General features: G+C 45.0%; 1 protein-coding gene across 1 annotated transcript in view; it reads right to left on the minus strand.

Annotated features, from left to right (window-relative positions):
• Positions 1–9,315, minus strand: part of LOC147905661 (NADP-dependent malic enzyme-like) — a 157,216-nt gene extending 147,901 nt beyond the window's left edge. Inside the window, exon 1 of the mRNA XM_087373929.1 lies at positions 9,121–9,315. Coding sequence (XP_087230055.1) covers positions 9,121–9,275 — 155 coding nt within the window. The 5' untranslated portion in view covers positions 9,276–9,315. The remainder of the gene's footprint in view (positions 1–9,120) is intronic.
• Between the last annotated feature and the right edge of the window lie 8,577 nt (positions 9,316–17,892).

Consider the following 17,892-nt stretch of genomic DNA (forward strand, 5'->3'; position numbering starts at 1 on the left):
TGTGGAAGCTGACCACGGGAGTGGAGTTGAAGCCGGAGGACATGGTGGACAGGAAAGGGGAGATACTCATGGCAATAGACAGAGATGAGCTTGAAGCTTACGGCGGACTCCGTTCTCCCACATATCCAGCTGGCCGAGACGTCAGTAGAGGCATGGGCCACCCTGAAGATCCGGAGTCAATTAGTGGCTCGGAAGTTGTGGAAGCTGACCACGGGAGTGGAGTTGAAGCCGGAGGACATGGAAAGTGAAGATCCGGAGTCAATTAGTGGCTCGGAAGTTGTGGAAGCTGACCACGGGAGTGGAGTTGAAGCCGGAGGACATGGTGGACAGGAAAGGGGAGATACTCATGGCAATAGACAGAGAGGAGCTTGAAGCTTGGGAAGACAGAGATGCCCATGCCTTGGCAATAATCATAGGGACTACGGCGGACTCCGTTCTCCCACATATCCAGCTGGCCGAGACGTCAGTAGAGGCGTGGGCCACCCTGAAGGATCTGTACGAGACGGACAACACCTCTCGGATTGTGCTTCTTCAGCATCAACTCTACAATCTTGATATGGAAGAAGGAGATACGGTACATAGCCATTTGACGAAGGTCAAGGTGGTGAGGGATCAGCTGGCAGCAATTGGTCTGAAGACAGACTCATGCCATTTGGCCTTGATGGTACTGAGAAGATTGCCTCGGAGTTTCAAGAGCTTTGTTACAACTGTGACAGCAGGACAGAGGACCAAACCTCTGACATTCGAGGAGTTGTGTCCATTACTGCTACAGGAGGAAGCTCGGGAGAAGCTCTACAACGAGGACAAAGACGAAAAGGCGAAGGATTCCGCTCGCAAAGGAAAGGGAAAGCCTAACAGTGGCAAGTCCAAGAAAGACGACTCTGACGACGAGGGGACTTCGAAGAGGAAGCATAAGAAGAAGTGTTTCTACTGTGATACGCCAGGACATTTTGCAAAGGAATGCAGAAAGAAAAAGGCGAATCTGAAAAACAAAAAGGAGTCTGACTCAGATTCAGAGGGAAAGGCCAAAGCAAATGTGGTAATCGAGGAGTTGTTCCTGGTGACATCACCGAGTGTTACCGAGGTTAGATATGTTGATCCAGAAATCACAGTGAGGATGTCTGACATAGAGATGTGGGTCGACGAGGAGTCAGATGCCTTTGTGAAGGTGAAGGACAGCATGGAGCGCTTGGTACCTTCCAGGTGTGTGGCTGTTGACACTGACACGAGGGTGAATTCCATGGCAGGCCCTGGGGTCTCATGGTCAGATGGATGCTGGAGTTCAGAAGGGGACAGTACAGGATTACACAAGCAGGCAGTACAACAGACTGGTATGTATTTGATATTCTGCATTTAAGCCTTTATAGCATGCTGTGGAGAGACTCTGCTCTTCATTTGTCTCAGGGGATAAGAGATTGGCCTTCTTCGAAGGCAGAAGGGGAAGTATTGGTGCTTCTTCAAATCTTGGACGCAGATTGCTAGAAGGTGATGGACAAAGAGTACTGAAGCCAGAAGAGTACCTGCTTGAGAACTCAGCGAGAGTTCATGGTCCATGTTATTTGGAAATATTCATTGGTTGCAGACCTTGCCATTGGAAGGACGGGTTGAAACAGACCCTCAGAGCATGGTGCTTGGAAGACTCCAGGTTGTTCACTCATTATGAGGGGGACGACTAGAAGATCGTGACGGCTGGATTGCTCGAGTTCAGAGGCGGGAACGTGACTTAAGGACGTGGTACTAGGAGGTGCTACCAAAGATGGACCTGTGTACCAAGATGGTGTGCGGAAGCGGAACCGGACTTGGTGGAGCAGGAGCCACTGCCACAAAAAGATTTCGATGCCGAAAGGTTCCAGAGGACTACAACCTTGGAGTTACTGGAGCATCATCATCGACGTGTTGGCATTGGGCCGAGATGTGTCGGTGAGAGGGGGTGTTGGAAAGGTCACCTCCCCATCTATAAGCCCCCAAATGAGGAGAGCGTGGGCGAGGGAGACCTAGGGCAGGATGTGCCCAAGAGAGAAAAAGGAAAGTACCTGGACACATCAAAGTGGCTGCAACACATGGTGTCGAGACCATGGCAGATGGCGATGCATACATGGCATAGATCTGGCCTGGAAGAGACATATCTGGAGCAGCACGAGATGGCGCGGTATCCCGGTGTACAGGTGCCTACATGGCAAGCTATCTGGCAAGGTGTGTGGGCAGGCACATGGCCTGCAGCATACCCTAAAGATGGCGTAGGAATATGGTGGGACAGATCAGCAAACAGGTCGGCCAACAGTAGAGCTGGTTGGGGCTGGTTGAGCCAGCCAACCAGGCTTTGGTTAGGCTGGTCAATAGGGCTGGGTCCCTGCATGGAACAAAGGCTGAAAAGGGCCTAGTGAAGTCCCTTATATAGGGCCCTGGTTGGGCTGGTGGGGACAGCCAACCAGGTCGGTTTTCAGCCAGATTGATGAAAATCTTAGAGAGAGAGAGAGAGAGAGAGAGAGAGAGAGTGAGCTTGAGAGCTGAAAGCTTGATAGCTTGGTTGCAATAGAAGAGTGTAAGAGTACAACTGAAAGAGTGAGAGATAAGGTTTTGTCACTAGGAGAGATAAGGTTTTGTCCTAGTGACAAAACCTTAGTAGTCACTAACCATAGTTAGTGAACTAACTGTGGTTAGGGGGAAAAACCTCTTAAAGAGGGAAAAGTGCCCTTAACAAGATTATTAAATTACATTGGTCACTGCTGAATTATATCTATAATTCTCACACCCCCCTGCAGTGCCAATGTCATGTACAAGGCTGATCAATCACCAAACGGATATAAGTTCAGGGCACTGCGAAATGCCTCAAACTTTTCACGTGGTACTGCTTTGGTGAAAATATCATTCAACCATTGCTGTGAAAGCTGCCCTGTACTCAGCTTCACATGATGAGGTAGCCACTGTAGATTGTTTCTTGCTCAGCCAGGAAATGCAAGATTTACCCAAAAAGAAACAATTGCCACTAGTGGACTGCCTAGTGTCATAATCACCAGCCCAATCTGAATCACTGTAGGCATGCATCTGCAAGTCACCCCCCCTGGGAAATAACAAGCCAAAAGACTTCGTGCCCTGCAAATAACTCCTCGGAAGAATCCCAAGTTCCCAGCTGATCTCTCACCACATTCGTTCCTACAAGTTCATGTTGAGCAATTAGATTTGAAGGGATCCTGGACGTGTTGTCCGTCTCGTACAAATCCTTCAAAGCTGTCCACAACCCACAAGAAGTTTCAACGATTTGAATATGTGGAATGACAGAATCCACCTTCGTTCCTATGCTCAGTGCAAGGGATTAGGTGTCTTTGTCCTCCCATGCTTCAAGATCTTTTGGATCTACAGCCATTGTGATCTTTCTTGAATCATCCTTGATGTCCATGGGCTTTGGATCTACCCCCATTGCGATCTTCCACACCTTCCTAGCCATAAAATGGCTACGGACTTCACCTTCCAGATGGGATACTTTGTCCCATCAAGCTTCCCTGCTTCTCCAAAATTTGAAATAGTCATACAAGCAGCGGTCGTGGAAGCAGTAGCTGTTGAAGCAATGGAAGTGAAGAGGATTCCTATCAGTAGGATGGGAGGAGGATGAGATCTGTCCACTCCCACTCGAGCTCATCCCCTAGATGACCTATCAAAGTGGAGTTCAAACTAGAGTGGATGGTAGGAAAAGAGGGAAGAACGTGACAAAGAATGCCAACAACAGGCTCAGTATAGACAATAGGCAAGGGTGAGGCCTCAAATAAGCACCCCCCTCCCCAAGGTGAGCAGACAAGTGAAGTCACTCATGAGCAGCCAACCTCTCTAGACAAGGAGACGTTCATTGACCTTCCTTCAGAGGGCTTGTAGCAAGATCCCACACTCAGATCCTCTGATACAAGTCCAACCGGTTGCAAGGCCAGCTCCATAGGTCTCAATTCTTTCCGTCCCTCCCACTCCTCCTCCCCCTCCCCTGCTGCCCCCTCCCCTGTACCCACCTGCTCCCCACTGAGGCCTCAAACCATCCCTCCTTCTCACCTTGTCATCCTAAACCCACTGCCCCGGCTGCCCCTCAGCCGCTTGTTGTCACTCATCACCCAATCCCCTTCCAGTCCTCTCCCTTCTCCCCCCCGCCCCCCCTTCTCTCTAAGATTCCTCCCCAGTCTCAAGGTCCTCCAGTGCAACCCCTTTCTTTGCCTCTCTTGGACTCACCTTTGATCTTGATCCCTGCCTTGGCCTCCTTGGGCTACCCTTCTCTAGTTTCTAACCTAGCTTTGTCCACTTTATTAGATCCTTTTCAGGTTCTAGAATACAAGCCCCATTGATGATAGCCACTCCCTTAGAATAGCCACCCCCTATTGTTTGAATCTTTCTTTCTTCATTGCCTTTGGAAGGACATTTGGTGATCATATCACCTGGCAAAGCAGAGCATTTGGGACTCTGGTGCTTCGCATGCTTTGCTTACTGAGGATCTCATTCATATTATCCCTAAGTGGGGTTGTGGGAACTTGATAAAATCAGTGGAGACCAATCACAATTTTGGGCATTGATACAAAACTTTAGCGAAGGCAATAAGCCTTTGTTTACAACCTCTACTTCCTGACTTGACACATGACACAAAAAATAGCTCAGTCTGTGCATGGGAGCAACGCCTTTGATAATATCTTCTCATTTTGGGAGGCCTTAAAATGGGTCAGTTTGAGTGACCAAGGCCTTTCTATTCTACCCTTGGATTTTGAGATAGCTTGCAACAGAGTAGGCTGGGGATTCTTCATGTTGCAATATTATCTTCAAGGTGATTGGAGGTTCAAATGTTGGAGGGATAGAGATTGGATAGGATTGTGGAGACTCGGTTGTCTATTTAGTAGGTGGAACCTTGGTGTATTGTTGGAGCAACTGGGAGCCTTATCATCACAAGGCTGATAGCTACTGCAACTTGACGTGTTGGCTTTATCCTCTTTTTGTGGTCTCCTCTTCTCCTTATCCCATTTCCATGGTTTCTCTCATGCTTGGCTCTCTCCCTCTTCATTCTCTATTATAACATGGTATCGGAGCTCTAGGTTCCTTCCAAGCCACCCTATCCTTCAAGGCTGGGTGTGCTGCTGCATAGGGACTGCTGTCATAATGCTGCTGCTCAGGCTACGTTTGCTGCTTTGGAAGTGGACCTTCCTTTCCTCACTGGTTCAAGTCGTTTTTCCTTCTTTAGTGAAGCTTTTGAGGCTTCATATGCCTTTCTGCTGTTTGCATCAGCCTTCCAACACCAGTGAAACTGTTTTGAGAGGATGCTTGGCCATTTCTACCCTGATATGGACTGGTAGCATCCGCTCCTGCCTATATACCAGCAGATGTCTTCTGAAGTGAATTATGTGCTAGGTCGCTGCTGTGTTGTGGGGGTTCTCCGTCATGTTGAGCATCTATCCAGAGAGAGAGAGAGAAAAAAAGATGGAAACGTGCAAGCCTTTACTGATATATTTCTCACTGTCAGGTGGAGCTGCTCTGATGTAGCTCTACCTCGCTCCATCGTTATATGGCTGGAGTGTGAAAGTCGTTATTAACTGCACTATTCGACATAGCAGTTGGGAGCTTTTCTCCATATTGTAGATTCGTTATTACAAGAAGCACACCTCAGATCTACCTCAGCTGTTTCTCTATTATCTTGTATAAGGTGTCATTATTGCTCTTGGGCAGTATTTGCTGCAAGCTGCAGTTATACAAGTCGTTATTTCCTCTTTTGTTCAGGCTGCTTCGTTTTTTCTCAGGAAGACTCTAGGCCACGATTTCTGGCCCGTGTGTTGTCAGCTGCCATAGTTGCATATTTCCAGCCTTATCTCCTGGTTATGCACATTACTCAAAACTTCCACGTCATATTTCTAGTGGCTTTACGTTTGCTGTAGCAGAAATTATTCACTACTTACATAAACAATACTCTGATTCGTTTACTCCTCAGATAATATTCGGATATTGTTTTATCATTTTGATGAGTTTTCAATCAGAAACTTCATATTTTCTATTGGTCTATCCAAGTTCTACATTATTATGCACAACAAATCATTGTCTAGCGGTTGTTTGCAATGGCCAAGGAGATCTCTACAATAGAGAAGTTTAATGGCGAGGGATGCCATTCAATGAGGTTGAGGAGACTTCTACAATCAAGAAGTTCAATGAGAGGAGAGAAAAGCCACATTGTGATTCTATTCAAGCTTTTATCCACTTTTTTTTTTGGGTATCTTGGAACAGCATGTAATATAGGTTGTCTACATTGTAATGGAGTAGACAATGGCCTTGACCTTCATATAAGGCAAGTGCTAAGGCCCTCCTTTTCTCATTCATCTGTATATCATAGCCATCATTCAGAGGAACGCCCTCATAGCCCATGGAGGAGGTTATTATGCCTCATTGCCAAAGGAGATGTTGCTATTCCCATGATTCAAAGGAGGTACAGGATAAAGAGAAGCAGCAAGCATGTTCATGGAAGCCCAATGAGATCTATGTTCAAATCACTTGAGCAAGGGTGGCAGCTTTGTGTTGGTCATTATGTGAGGATGGCCAAGGTGCAAAGCATACAGAGGAAGTGGCATTTCTATCTGAAGCATGCCATACACAAGCAAGTTCAAAGTCTTCATCTTTGAACGATACACTACTCTAGTTAAGTAGTGCGTTGTTTCAATTAGTACTGTGTCTCTTCGTAAATCAATCTTGTAATAAGCCTATTGATAAAGGCTTCTTCTATTTTTGTATCACCTGATGTAGTGCAATACTTCATGTTGAGGAACGGTGTTAAGCTATTAAATACAAGGTGATTGGAGGTTCATATATTGGATAAGATTGTGGAGACTTGTTTGCCTATTTAATAGGTGGAACCTTGGTGTAGTATGTGGAGCACCTAGGAGCCTCCAGTCAGGCATCTCCATATTACTCTTTGCAAAAAAGCTGTCAACAGCAGATCTCCATGGCAATGAGAATGACCTAATTTATAGATTCTAGGATGTTCGGTGAAGCAGGAAACCTCTCTAATGAGTTCTTGAAGCTATGCCAAGCTCTAACAATAGCAGGCATAAGGGGTGGAGGTGGCATCTCGATGTTTGCAAAAGAAAAGATCCACCTAGTGCTGTCCATCCAATTACTGCCTGAAGAGGGAGGCGAAGACCCAATGCAAGAGATCTTTCCAAAGCTCTTGACCCAGCATAAGTCCCTTGACCTTAATCTTGCAAAGCAAAGATCAATAATATTTAGCCCTCTCTCCTAGGTCGGAAGAATCAAGGTCTCCCAAGCCACTTTGGCTCTCATATTCTATCAAGTCCACTCCAAATGAAGTTTTGAAAAGTCTCTTAAGCTGTGAAATGCAGTCCCTAGGGTGGCACCAACATAAGCAAACAAAACAGAAGTGGCCGGCAATACCGGTTGAACAATGACCACTCTGGAGGTGAGATCCAAACCAGCTCAACTCCAAAAAAAGGAGTTTCGCCCTGATACTCTCGATCATCAGAGCAAACTGTTGTGAGGAATAAATTCCTATGCCAACCTGATGACCCAAACATAACCTCTCTAGATCCAGATGAAGCAAGAACTAAACCTCAATCAAGAGAGTCCTCATCATTGATCCAAAAGGCATTGGATTTATGCCAATTAATATGTGCCCTTGGTACAAGACAATAAAAATCCAAAGCTGTCTTAAAAGCTGTAGGGGTTCGAGGAGAGGCGTCCAGGTAAACTGTTTGCATCATTTGCACGTTCACTATCTAGAGGTTCCTCATCTTGCTTGAGGAGTAGTCTCAAGCCAAGGATGTCTGTTTGAGATCTAAGGAAGAGACTCATAACCTCTACCACAAACAAATATAAAAAGGGGGCAAGAGGGCATCCTTGACAGAATGATCTCGTCATGAAACCTCTCTCCTCTAGCACCTCTGATAAGAATGTGAATGTGGGCTGATTTCTACAGAGAGGGACGCCTTTGATTCATGAATAAGAGAGACCAAAACGCAACAGCATACCCTCAAGAGTTAGAATAGGGAATGAAAAGGGCACACCTCTGATCCATGAATAAGAGAGACCAAAATACAACAGCATACCCTCCAAGTGTTAGAATAGAGAATGAAGAGGGAGAGAGCCAAACATGAGAGAGCTATGGAGAAGTTCTTCGGAGGAGGCTACAATAAGGGGATAATGCCAACGCGTCAAGTTGCATTTGCTATCGACCTTGTAATGATAGTGGGACGCCAGCACCCTAGTGCGCTAGACTGCATGGCTTATCACGGGCTGAAAGATGAGAACCGCCTATGGGCTCTAAGGCATTCGAGAGGCGGTAGATAGCTTCCATACCACAGCATGATCCTTGAAGGTGACAAGAAGATCATGATAAACCCTCTGCAGATGAATCGCCGACAGTAGTCAACCGCTCTGCATTACCAGAGAGTGCCTCCACGTCCCAGGGGAGTCATCGCTACAGGAAGCCGAGATAGACCAGCGCGTTTAATGTACGGTCTACGCAGTTAAATTTCTCTTTTTGTATTTTGTGTTTTCACAATTAAGAGATGGTTAAAAAAGAGAGGAAAGACTCGTAACATTTCTGCGAACCCGCTAGTAATACCATCGCAATACTTGAAGCAAAGTAGCATGACAAGGTTAGAAGAAAGAATGTTTGAATCCATTGCCGAGAGAAAGACCAAACGATCTATTGTCTCAACGATCGACCTCTCGTGAACCTGCTCCGTCTAGGGGTTTCGCAATATACGTCTTCAGTTGTTTGTACGATTTCTAAAACTTGACACACCAGGGCCCAAAATATGCCAGATTTACGCAAGCGTGGAAAGATATAGTATTAATCTGCTCTTACGGCGCCAGTCCAATTCGCTGTTTAGCACCTTGTATTAACTTTTATTAGTGAAGTAGCTTACAACGAACTCTCGAAATCGTTATAACCTTTGCATGGTGATCGCAGAATTTACAGTGAAATTGATAAATTCCCAAAAAAGCACATGCGCTGGGAACTGTAAGCCGAGTGAACTCTCGTTGCAAATACTCGAAGGCAGATCAGTCCGCAAGGCTCAAACACGAGGTAGCATGAGCTATTATTGTGCCGTGATTATTGCGACGCAAAACCAGAGGAATACGTAATAAACGTACCAAGCTATGTTGCGGCTCCAAGGGGTGACTAACTGATCTTGCGTCGCAGAATCCTCGCCAAAAACATCGCGCATGCCGCCACCGGCTGTGTGGGAGGCATCCTTGTCTAAAACCGTTGGTCCTCCGTTTCTCAGATCTGTGAGTTGAGTCTCCATCGATGGCACTCGACTGCGCTGATGACAACGATGAAGTGGGTGCACTCTCGACTGCTCGGAGAATTCCTGCGATTTTCAGGAGCTGTTTGAGGGAGTGGAGTGTATCAGTGAACGTGAGCAGCATCATCTCCAGCCCACCATGACGTGCATAATGATGCCCACTATGACATCATCACTGCCCCCCCCCTAGGGGGCGACTAAGAATGGATAAGAGCCGGTCCCCAGGCACCGCAAAACCAGCCCGAAATCTCCCAGGGCCTAACTCTTGCGTCCCGACTCCTGCGCAGACCTCTGGAGCCAAGAGGCTCTACTAATGTGCTAGCCAAGAGGCTTCGCTAAGGTGATTGGTTAGTCTAACATCGAGTGGCCTAGTAGTGGGCAAAAGTACTCAACTAGCTAAGTCAAACCAATCACATTTGAGCATTATTGGAGACTCCATGCTACCTAAGTCTACATGGGACTCTGTAGTAACCTCATAGAAACTACCCCATAAATAACAGCCCCCATGGTCAGCTCGTAGGCTCCATCCACTACCAACTGCAAGGTCACCACTACCACTTTCAAACGTGCCACCTTCTAAAGACCTTTGCACTGGCTCATAGGGGCCATGCATTTATTCATGGTTCAAAAATGGAAAGAAACCCTCGGAGTGGGAGTTTCTGGGCGAAAGAGGAGCACCCCATGGACTGGATGATAAACTTCGGATGATGGGCTCCAAAATCCACAGAGCAGGCTCTGACATCATCGTATGGTGACTCGAAATCAAACTAAATCTTCAAACGAGTGGTGGAAGCAGGTTCGTGGGGCTCTAAAAGGGTCCCTCTGTAACCTAGGTCAATCGGTGCTCTCTCACCGACGGGCCATTAGTGCTAGAGAGAAGGATTCCACTTCCCTCGTTGCTAAGGAGAGTGCTTCAATTACGTCCACCCCCTCAAATCTCCACGGGAGGGTTTGGATCTTGGAAAGGAGGGGGTTGGTTAGCTAGTTCTTCCATGGCAACATGCCTCGAGTGTAGACCTGGCTCTAAATCTTATGGGATTGCTTAAATCCCTTGTGCATGGGGATCGGCTCTTATAGGGGCACCGCCTTCAATCCACTTTTTGGTTCTAGGTCCATGACAAATAGACACTTGGGGACTTGAACTTGCGATAGAACTCTGGAAGAACTGACTCTAAGGAGAATCTAATCATTTACACAAAGATGCACATGATTGTTCACCATGACTCTACAATGATGGTTGTGATAAAACTCTTCTTTTTTACTTTAGAATAGAAAAGATGCTTGTGATGATGTTTAAAATGATGTCATCACCTCATATGCTCTACATTACATCGCAAAGTGCTCCCTATTCCAACATATTCCTATGGATATGTTAATGTTGCCTAGGTACAACATTGTAGAGTTTCAACTCAAGCGAAACACCATTAATTCTTCGAGCATATTCCTAGGTACAAGTTTCTCAAAAACATTCATCGTTGTAGAGTTTCAACTCAAGCCAACTTCTACTCTTTCTCATTCATGATCACACTCCAATGCCCACTCCAAGAAACAATTATTATGAATTCATAAACATTTCCAACTTTTGTATATCCCTTAGGAGGAAGGAACTTGATTTTTTGCAGATGCTTTTCAAAGTCAACACATCGAGGTTTTTCGTTTATTGTATGAGAAAGACATTGGTCTATTTGTTAGATGACATCAATGCATAAGCATGCATTATTGCAATCGAATCTTCCATAGTTTTAAAGGAGAATCAAACTAAATTATGACACTCAAGAGCCATTGGAAAGTCCTATCACCTCCAAAGGCCCTTTTGTAGTACAAGGATGTGCAAGTTCCATTGCTTTATTTTCTATTCACCACTCAATGCTCTTTTGATTATGTGGCACATGGGATTATGTACTTCATTATAGGGTGGCAATGGAAGGGAGATGGGATCATATAGTTTAAACATGCGATATCCTTGGTTATGGTCCTTTGATCCCACATGGATGTGAATGGAAATGAAGAAAGGAGAACCACTTTGTTGAGAGCATTGTCACTAAACGTTGTCTCCTCTCTAGAAAGACATTTGTGGCACGCTTTCATTTTGCATTTTTTTTCCCACCAAGCAATATTAGTATCTTGGAAAATGGGCTCATCAAGTTAAAGACTAAAAAATATTCAAGGACAAAATTGTGGAAATGCAAGAATGCTTTAGACCTCACTCCCTTTCATCCTCACCGCATTGATCATTTTCCAGCTTTTAGATTCTAGGAGCATTCTATGTGTAGAGTATGTGGACTCCTATTTAAAATGGCAACCCCATTGAGTTTTTCATATTTTACTGGAATGATCATTTTAATAAGTCTATAACATGGATCCATGGATGTTTCATAATATTGCAAAGATGATGAGCTCAATTTCAAGTAACGAAATTGGAAAAATCAAATCATATGCAAAAATATGTTCCTTTTCTCTTTTCATTTGGATGTTCAACCCTCCTAATGGCTCTCACCTAATTCCTTAATTAATTTTCTCATCTATACTTCCCATCTACCTATTCTAAAGACCCTTAATATCAACAAAATTACTCCATGCATGTAACTTAATCTAAGGAGGAAGATAATTGAAAAGGCCTTTATTTTTTCAATAATTGATTTCTTAGGTGAAAAGGTGGAGTATCCCAAGGTAAAAAAGATAGCTTCAAAACAATACCTCATGCAAAGGGGGGACTTGAACTCAAAGCCTTTAATAATTACTCACAAGTTCTGACCAATAGGCTACATGAAGATATTGTATAAGATGTACACTATAAGGGTTACAAATTCACATTTTCATATTTAAAAAGGGGAGGGGGCCATCTCCTCATAAATAGAGGGATGTTCTCATTACCCTCTCCTTTCCTTTCCACCTCTCCCCTCCTACCTTTTCCACTAATTAAAACATTAACACTTATTTCATTAATTTTGGACTCAAATGTCTAGCTTTGGACTATCCTAAAAATCCTTCCCAAATGGAAAGTTTACTTTTTGAAATGATCCCTTCCAAATCAAGAGTTTATTTTATGGCAATATCCTTTCCACATAAAAAATTTATTTACTCACATAATCCTTTGCACTAAAAATGGAAAAAAGATGAAATTTTGTAAGTTTTAGGAAACACTGAAAATGAAAATTGTAAAATTTAACGTAACATGTTATAGAGACTGAGACCTAACTTTTTCTTAACTTAGTAACAATTTAAATTAATACAAATAATTTAAATACATATATACATATTTGTGTGTGTGTGTGTGTGTGTGTATGTATGTATGTATGTATGACCCATGCATGACATTAATTTACCATAAGATCCTCTAAAATCTTCAAGATGTCATAACAGTTTTGACAAACACCTTTTGAGAGTTTCAAAACTCTAAAATCCGGAAGATATGGCATCGCAGGACTTTGCACATGCACGCATGGTACGAACATGCCTTTAGTTCATCGATGGAAGTCCATTGGTACATATAATAGGACGGGTGCGTGGCATATCGATGGAACGCCATTGGTACATATGGCAGGACGGGTACATTGCACTTGTCCATGTGGCACGGACATGCTTGTGGGGCTTTTAGTTCATCCGTGTCGGTGTGGGATTCACGCTCTATGGCTATTGACGGAGGGGAGTGAGGGGGAAAGGGAGAGAAAGGGAGGGGGAAAGGAAGGGGAAAGGGAAGGGAAGGGAAGGGAAGGGGAAGGGAAGGAAGGAGAGAGAGAGAGAGAGAGAGAGAGGGGGGGGGGGGGGGGGGGGGAAGGAAGAGGAAAAGAAAGGGAGGGGAGAAGGAAAAGGAGGGAGAGGAGAAGGAAGAGGGAAAAGAAAGGGAGGGGAGGGGGGAGTGAAGGAAGGGAGAAGAGAAGGGAAGGGGAGGGTGAGGAAGGGGGAAGGGGAGGGGAGGGGGAGGAAGGGGTTTAGGGAGGAGGGGGTAAGGGGGAGGTGAGGAAGGAAGAGGGGACGGGATGGGGGGAAGGGGGGGGGGGGTTGAGAGAAGGGAGAAAGGGGGGGAGCGTGGACACGGCCATGAGAGAGGCGAGAGAAGGGGAAAGAGAGAGGGGGGAGGAGAGGGGAGGGGGGATGCAACTTGCACCGTGACCACACACTCCCCTACCTCTCCCACTATATATCGTCGCGCGGCCGCGCGATTTTGTATTTTGGAAGGGAAGGGGGAGCAAAAAGAGGAAAAGGAAGGGAAGGAGAAGAAGAAGGAGAAGGGAGAGAGAGAGAGAGAGAGAGAGAGAGAGAGAGAGAGAGAGAGAGAGAGAGAGAGGGAGAGGGGATAGGGAGAAGAGAGAAGAAGAGAGAGGGAGAGGGGATAGGGAGAAGAGGAAAGAGAGAAGGAGAGGGGAGATGAAGAAGAGGGAAGAGAGAGGGAGATGGGAGGGGAGAGGGGAGAGGAAGGGGAGAGTGAAGGGAGGGAGAGGGAAGAGAGAGGGAGATGGGAGGGGAGAGGGGAGAGGAAGGGGAGAGTGAAGGGAGGGAGAGGGGAGAGGAAGGGGAGAGTGAAGGGAGGGAGAGGGAAGTAAAGAAGGAGGGGAAGGAGAATAGCCTCCTTTGGGTTATAGGAGCTCAATATATAAGCCACTAAACCCTAAAATTTTCAAATTTCCCTCTCTTTTCCCTCTCCCTCCCTAGAATTCAATATTTTCCCTCTCCCTCCTCTCCCTTTCCTTTCCTAGAATTCAAACTTCCCTTCCCTTCCATAGAATTCAAACTTCCCGCTCCCTTCCCCTCTCCCCTTCCCTCCCCCCCCCCCCCCTTTCCTCGTGAGTGCACAATAGAAATGTACGGGAAGGGAGAGAAGGAGCAAAACATGAGCCAATAGTTTTGGTGGGTGCAGAACACCCTAGTCTTCTATGTCATTCACATATATATGTGTTTGAGTATTGTACATAACTAAGATTAAGGCACAGTGGCCTTTAATCCCCACAACCTCCCACTTAAAGGCCAATGTGTTTGTAAGTGAGAACAACCAGTGAACTTACTATCCAATGCCCATCAATACATTGCAATACTCAAACTGCTGGCTAGGTAGACTCTCTTCGTCAGCATATCTGCATGGTTATCATCTGTATGAACCTTGAAAAGCTCTATGCACTTGTCCTTAAGTATCTTCCTGATGAAATGGTGTCTGACCTCAATGTGTTTGGTCTTTGCATGAAAGACCGCATTCCATGCTAGTTGAATAGCACTCATGGAATCAATATGCAATGTCGGTACACCTGAATGGATTCCCAAATCTCCCACTAGCCAATCAAGCCATATAGCCTCCTTGTAACCCTCTGTAGATGCAACATACTCGGCCTCTGTGGTAGACAAAGCAACACACTTCTATGCACGAGACATCTATGACACTGCACCACCTACAAAGGTGAACACATAACCAGAAGTGGATCTCCTGCTATCCATATGCCCTACATAGTCTGAATCTATGTACCCAAGTACAAGTATCTCTCCTATGCCAAAGTAGATGCAAATCTCCTTGGTACCCTTCATCTACCTCATGATGCACTTAGTTGCCTCCCAATGCCTCTTTCGTAGAGTATCCATATACCGGTTAACAACTCCCACTACAAATGCAATGTCCATCTTGGTAGCTATCATAGCATACATAAGACTCCCAACCGTTGATGCATAAGGAACCTTGGCCATCATGGCCCTCCCCTCATCTGATTTGGGACTATCTGCTTGATTCAGTTTCACATATGAAGGCAATGGAGTACTTACTGCCTTCCCCCCCTCCATATTGAAATGCTACAACACTTTTGTAACATACTCCTTCTGTGAACACCAAAGAAGTGTCCTACGCCGGTCATGCATGATGCACATACCAAGTATATGACCTGTAGGTCCCAAATCCTTCATGTTTAAGGCCTCATGCAACTTGGCCTTCAATGCATCTGGCTCATAAGTGTTCTTGCTAGCCAATAGCATATCATCCACATAAAGTGCAAGAGTATCAAGGTATTATCCTTTGCCCTTTTAGTGTAGAGTTAGTGATCAGTATCACTCCTTCTAAAACCCTGGGACCGAATGAAAGCATCAAACATTTGATACCATTCTCTAGGTGCTTGCTTAAGGCCATAGAGACTTTTTTTTAGCTTGCAAACCAAATGCGCTTTGCCCTTTTCTTCAAAGCCTTTCAGTTGTACCACGTATGTTTCCTCATGCAGATCCCCATGCAAGAAAGTTGTCTTGACATCCATCTGCATAAGCTCCATATCCTCTGCTGCCACAAGTCTAAGTACGCATTTAAGTGTGGTCATCTTCACAACCAGAGAGAAGATTTCATCAAATTCTACACCCTTCTCTTGCTTGAATCCTTTAGCAATCAAACATGCATTATACTTAGGCACATCATCACCTGTGACCTTCATCTTGTAGACCCATTTACATGGCAAGCTTTCTTTCCATGTGGCAAAGAAACCAAGTCCCAAGTCTTAATTTTCATGAGTGAATTCATATCTGATTGCATAGCATACTCCCACTTGCACTAATCCTCGCGCATCATAGCCTCCCTATAGCAAGAAGGCTCCCCACAATCAGTAAGCATCACATAGTCTTGTCCTTGGAACAAATCTCTCTGGTGGTCTAGACAATCTAAGGACAATGCAACGCAGTGACTAGATAACACAATGACATACAGATTATTGCTTTAAGGCTAACTCAACAACTCGCTACTCTAAGGCCAAACAAAAACTGGTTGTATTAGCCTGGTAGGACCAAGACATGTGCCTGAGGTTTGGTAGAGTGTTAAAATTTGAACTTGAACCAGAGGTCAATGTTGCTAATAATATTCTACTTGGCCCAACAAACACCTTAGTGTTGATTCCTTCTGAAATCTCAACTCTAAGTTCATACTTAATGCATGATCTCGGACACACAGACACCTCGAGCTCGGAGGATGCAATGAGCTTCAATGCAAAAGTGGGTGAAAACCCGATCTCAGAGCCTCCATGGCTCCTAAAAATGAATTTGGACACTGAAAAGCCCAAAATTAATGAAATGTGTGTTGCCTCTATGAAGGCCATGTGCCTCTAACTTCCTTTGTCATGAAGCACCGCTCCCTTGTCATCTAGTGCCATGGCACTTGACTTCTTCACCTGCCACTTGGTATGCATGGCCTTAGTGACCTTGACACGTGATGCATGTTTGCTCCTCATGATCCATCTTTGTTTTAATGGACTAAGCATGTGGTACACGGACTTCACGAGAACATTCAAGCTACTCACTCCTTGCTTCTTCGGACCCATCTTTGTTTTGATGGATTAAGCATGTGGTACACTGAGTTCATAGAAAGATTCAAGCTACTCCATTCATCTATGAGTCCTTCAATTGTTTTCCCCCCTACTTGAGCGCTCTCCTTGTCCTCCTCATCCTGACTTCATGGGAACATTCAAGCTACTCACTCTTTGCTCCTTATGACCCATCTTTGTTTTGATGGATTGGTACACTGAGTTCATAGAAAGATTCAAGCTACTCCCTTCATCTATGAGTCCTTCAATTGTTTTCCCCCCTACTTGAGAGCTCTCCTTGTCCTCCTCATCCTTCAGTCTATGAGGTAGCAAAAGTTGAAACCCCAAAATGTCCATTCTAAGGTTCAACTTATGCCCCACCATTGTTTTGATCCACATCATCATGGCTCTGATTATTAGCCCCATTTTGTGGAAGAATTTATTTGTGCTTCCTTGCCAGTGTGGGGTGGGAGGTTCATTGCATGCTCAAATTAAGTCAAAAATCTTCTAGGCCTTAGGCAATAGAGATATATCTCTTGTTGGATGAGCCAAAAGCCTAGAGTTTGGCCTTGTGGTCCTTGTCTTCTTGCTCGGTTGTTTCTTGGCCTCTTCCTCAAATTTCCTTCTTGTGACCTCATCTTGAGCTCCAACTAGGATTGTTGCTAGCTCTTTGGCAGCATGATTGTTGTTTGTGGGGTTGCTCCTTGACATGGGTGATAGGTAAGTGGTGGTCACCTTCTAGTTTGGGTCATCCACTATCTATCCTTAGCCACTTGGTAGATTTGATTGTTGGCTCTTGTCTCTTTTCCCTTCTTATCCGTTGGGGTCTTCATCGTAGCAACTTGGTTTTATTTGGTATTCTGCTCTTTGTTAGTAGCACCTCCTCAACTACCCTTCGCATCGGCCTTTAGGATTTTTTGAATCTTGCCCTCCTATTATTTTTCACTTGGTAGCTTTGTGAGAGGGGGCATTTTCTTGGATGATCCAAGAATTGTTGATGGCAATGGGTCCATTGCTCCTATGCCACCTTTTCCTTCATTGTGTCATCCATCCTCATGCCTACTTCACGTATGATTGATCAGATAACATTGTTTTTTATGCCAACCCTTATAGCAAGCTTGAATAGTTGTAACTATCTTATTTAATTGCATTATCCTCCATGCAACTTGTACCTTCTTTCACATCAAAGTTTAGCATAGCCTCAATAGCTTCCTACTTGCATGCCAACAATGAGTCTAACTTTTGGCCCTTCATGACTTTATGCGGATCTTCCATGACTTATATCTTTACAACAACTTTGGAGCTGTCGTGTGCTTCTTGTGTGGATGAGCTCTAGTGCTAGGACTCGTAGTTTTCTTTTTTGG

This window comes from Dipteris shenzhenensis, chromosome 1, assembly GCF_047967505.1.
Source record: "Dipteris shenzhenensis isolate YYH24624 ecotype China chromosome 1, Dip_SZ_1.0, whole genome shotgun sequence".
NCBI lineage: Eukaryota > Viridiplantae > Streptophyta > Polypodiopsida > Gleicheniales > Dipteridaceae > Dipteris > Dipteris shenzhenensis.